At 42.0% G+C, this 3,069-nt stretch overlaps 2 protein-coding genes across 38 annotated transcripts in view; both read left to right on the forward strand.

The window, feature by feature from the left end:
• The window catches only part of LOC108243029 (protocadherin beta-16-like), a 3,061-nt gene extending 2,487 nt beyond the window's left edge, over positions 1-574 (forward strand). Inside the window, exon 2 of the mRNA XM_037977530.1 lies at positions 9-574. Within this exon, the coding sequence (XP_037833458.1) occupies positions 9-574 (566 nt within the window). The remainder of the gene's footprint in view (positions 1-8) is intronic.
• Positions 1-3,069, forward strand: part of LOC108243066 (protocadherin gamma-A11) — a 234,173-nt gene that overhangs the window by 172,770 nt on the left and 58,334 nt on the right. The gene's annotated exons all lie outside the window — the stretch shown is intronic.

Below are 3,069 nucleotides of genomic sequence, written 5' to 3' on the forward strand. Positions count from 1 at the left end.
TGATAAAGATGCTGTGAAACAAAGACTGACTGTTATAGTGGAGGACAACGGGCAGCCGTCTCGTTCAGCTACAGTCATTGTTAACGTGGCGGTGGCGGACAGCTTCCCTGAAGTGCTGTCGGAGTTCACTGACTCTCCACACGACAAGGAGTACAAAGACACGCTGACTTTTTACTTAGTGTTGGCTTTGGCTGTAGTTTCCTTCCTCTTCATCACCTGTTTAGTGGTCATTATCTCAGTGAAGATCTACAGATGGAGACAGTCTCGCATCCTGTTTCACTCCAAGCTCCCTGTCATTCCATATTATCCGCCACGTTACTCGGACACTTTAGGGACAGGGACTCTCCAACATGTGTACAATTACGAGGTGTGCAGGACGACCGACTCCAGAAAGAGTGACTGTAAGTTCGGCACAGCTGGTAGTCAGAACGTGCTGATAAGGGATCCAAGTTCTACAGGGATGATACAGCGGATACAGAGTGACAAGAGCATCCTGGATCAACCTGACTCTCCTTTAGAGGTTAGTCATATGAGGGATATTAGTCTTTTTTTGTCCGAAAAACAGTATGAATGATCATAGCTCACAGGTTCCTTCCCTTTTTTTACATTCAGCACCATGGACAGAAACAGTGTTTTACAACCGTTGCATTTAATTGTTATATAATTCTTAGATTTGATTTTTTTTTATTGTTAGCCTCTTCTGTACGACAGAAATTCACCATCTAAAGTGTTTTTAATCATAGCTATATGTTTTGAAATTAAATAATTACTCACCTTTTCGAATAAACGAACAGTGTTTGTTCTGCAGATTGTTTTTATGTTAACTGACTTAGAAAAGGTGTATTTTTTTAGCAGTTTTTTTCGTAATCCATCACTTATGTGTTTGTTATGCAATAAATACATTTTTTTTACATATTTTTTAATGGGTCCGTTGTCATAGTTCTTATATTTAAAGGTATTTATTGTGCAATTTTATACCTAAACTCAGAGCGACGCTGTTGACCAGGTTCTGTTAGTTTTAGATTTAATGGTGTGGTGGTGCCTTCCGTCGTCTCCATTTTTTACAAACAGTCGTTGCTGGAAGATGCAGTAAACGACAAATGCAGAGTTGTATGGAAAAATTTGGACTGTGGGCTGCAAATTCTTTTTTTTTAAGATTTTTTTTTTACTTTCTAATTAAACCTTGGCTCTATAACAAATGACATCGCATCGTGGACAAATAGGATTTGTGGCTATATTTAAACGCGAAGTCGGACATCACAATGAGACGGCAAGTCCTATTGTTTGTTTCGCTGTTTTTCCTCAGCACTGTGGCTGGGCAGGTCAGCTATTCTATTCCTGAGGAGTTGGCGAAAGGCTCTTTTGTTGGCAACATTGCTCAGGATTTGGGTTTAGATGTTAAAAGAATAAAATCTGGGAGGGCTCGAGTCTTTACTCGAGACAGCACCGCGTATGTGGAGCTGAACAGAGAAAGAGGGACTCTGCTGCTGAAAGAAAGAATCGACAGGGAGGCGCTTTGTGAACAAACGATGCCTTGCGCTTTGCATTTTCAGATTTTATTGGAAGATCCTATGGAATTTTACAGCATCACTGTCGAAATCACAGATGTAAATGACCACTCCCCGACCTTTCGAATGAACGAAGCTCAATTTAACATTAGTGAATCTGTGCATATTGGCACAGCATTCACTTTAGACAGAGCGACTGATCTCGATATAGGTGAGAATGATTTGAAAGCGTATGTTCTGAAACCAAACGATATTTTCACTCTTAAAACGAATATTCAAGGAGATGGCAGTAAAAATATTGAGATTGTATTAAATGCACCGCTGGACAGGGAGAAAAATGAGCAACTGTCTTTAATTCTGACTGCTGTCGATGGCGGCGAACCGCAGCTGACAGGAACGATGCAAATCCTAATTAATGTTTTAGACGCTAATGATAACGCTCCTGTTTTTACACAACCCATTTATAAAGCTTTTATTCAAGAAAATGAACCCGTAGGCACAAGTATAGTGACAGTTACGGCAACAGATATAGATGAGGGATCTAATAGCAGAATAACGTATTCAGTTACAGCTTTGACTGATCAAGACCATGGATTGTTTAAAATAAATAGAGAAACTGGCGAGGTCACTTTAAATGGGCAGGTTGATTTTGAGAAGGCGAGAAATTACCAGGTTATTGTCCGTGCGACTGATGAAGGTGGGCTGATTGGGTCCTGTAAACTAACAGTCGATGTAATAGACGTGAATGACAACAGTCCCGATATTCATATTATGTCTAAATCGACTGTGATATCAGAAGATGCAAAATCCAACACTGTTGTGACGATGATAAATGTCGAAGACGCAGACTCATCTGAAAATGGTAAAGTGCAATGTGTCATTGATGAAAATAATTATTTCATTTTAAAATCAACGTCGGATAAATTTTATAGCTTAATGACAGATGGCGAGTTAGACAGAGAGAGAGCCTCGGAGTATAATATCACAGTGAGCTGCTCTGATGAAGGAATCCCCTCCCTCTCCAGCAGCGTTACTCTCACCTTACAGATATCTGATGTGAATGATAACGCGCCTGTCTTTGACAAGAGCTCATATGAGGCCTACATTGTAGAAAACAACACGCCAGGTCTCTCTATATTCACAGTGAAAGCCACAGACGCTGACTGGAAGCAGAATGCCCGTGTTTCTTATATACTGGAGGACTCCTCTGTTAACGGAGTGCCGGTCTCATCATACGTGTCGGTTAGTGCTGATAGTGGCGTCATCCATGCAGTGCGCTCTTTGGACTACGAGCAGATCAAAGACTTCCAGTTCCGCGTCAAGGCGCAGGATGGAGGCTCTCCTCCACTCAGCAGCAACGTGACTGTGAAAATCCTGATCCAGGACCAGAACGATAACCCCCCTCAGGTTCTGTACCCGGTCCAGACCGGTGGCTCCGTGGTGGCTGAGATGGTGCCTCGTTCAGCAGATGTGGGCTATCTGGTGACTAAAGTGGTGGCTGTTGATGTGGACTCTGGACAGAATGCCTGGCTCTCCTATAAACTGCAGAAAGCCACAGACA

This window comes from Kryptolebias marmoratus, linkage group LG9 (assembly GCF_001649575.2).
Source record: "Kryptolebias marmoratus isolate JLee-2015 linkage group LG9, ASM164957v2, whole genome shotgun sequence".
Lineage (NCBI taxonomy): Eukaryota > Metazoa > Chordata > Actinopteri > Cyprinodontiformes > Rivulidae > Kryptolebias > Kryptolebias marmoratus.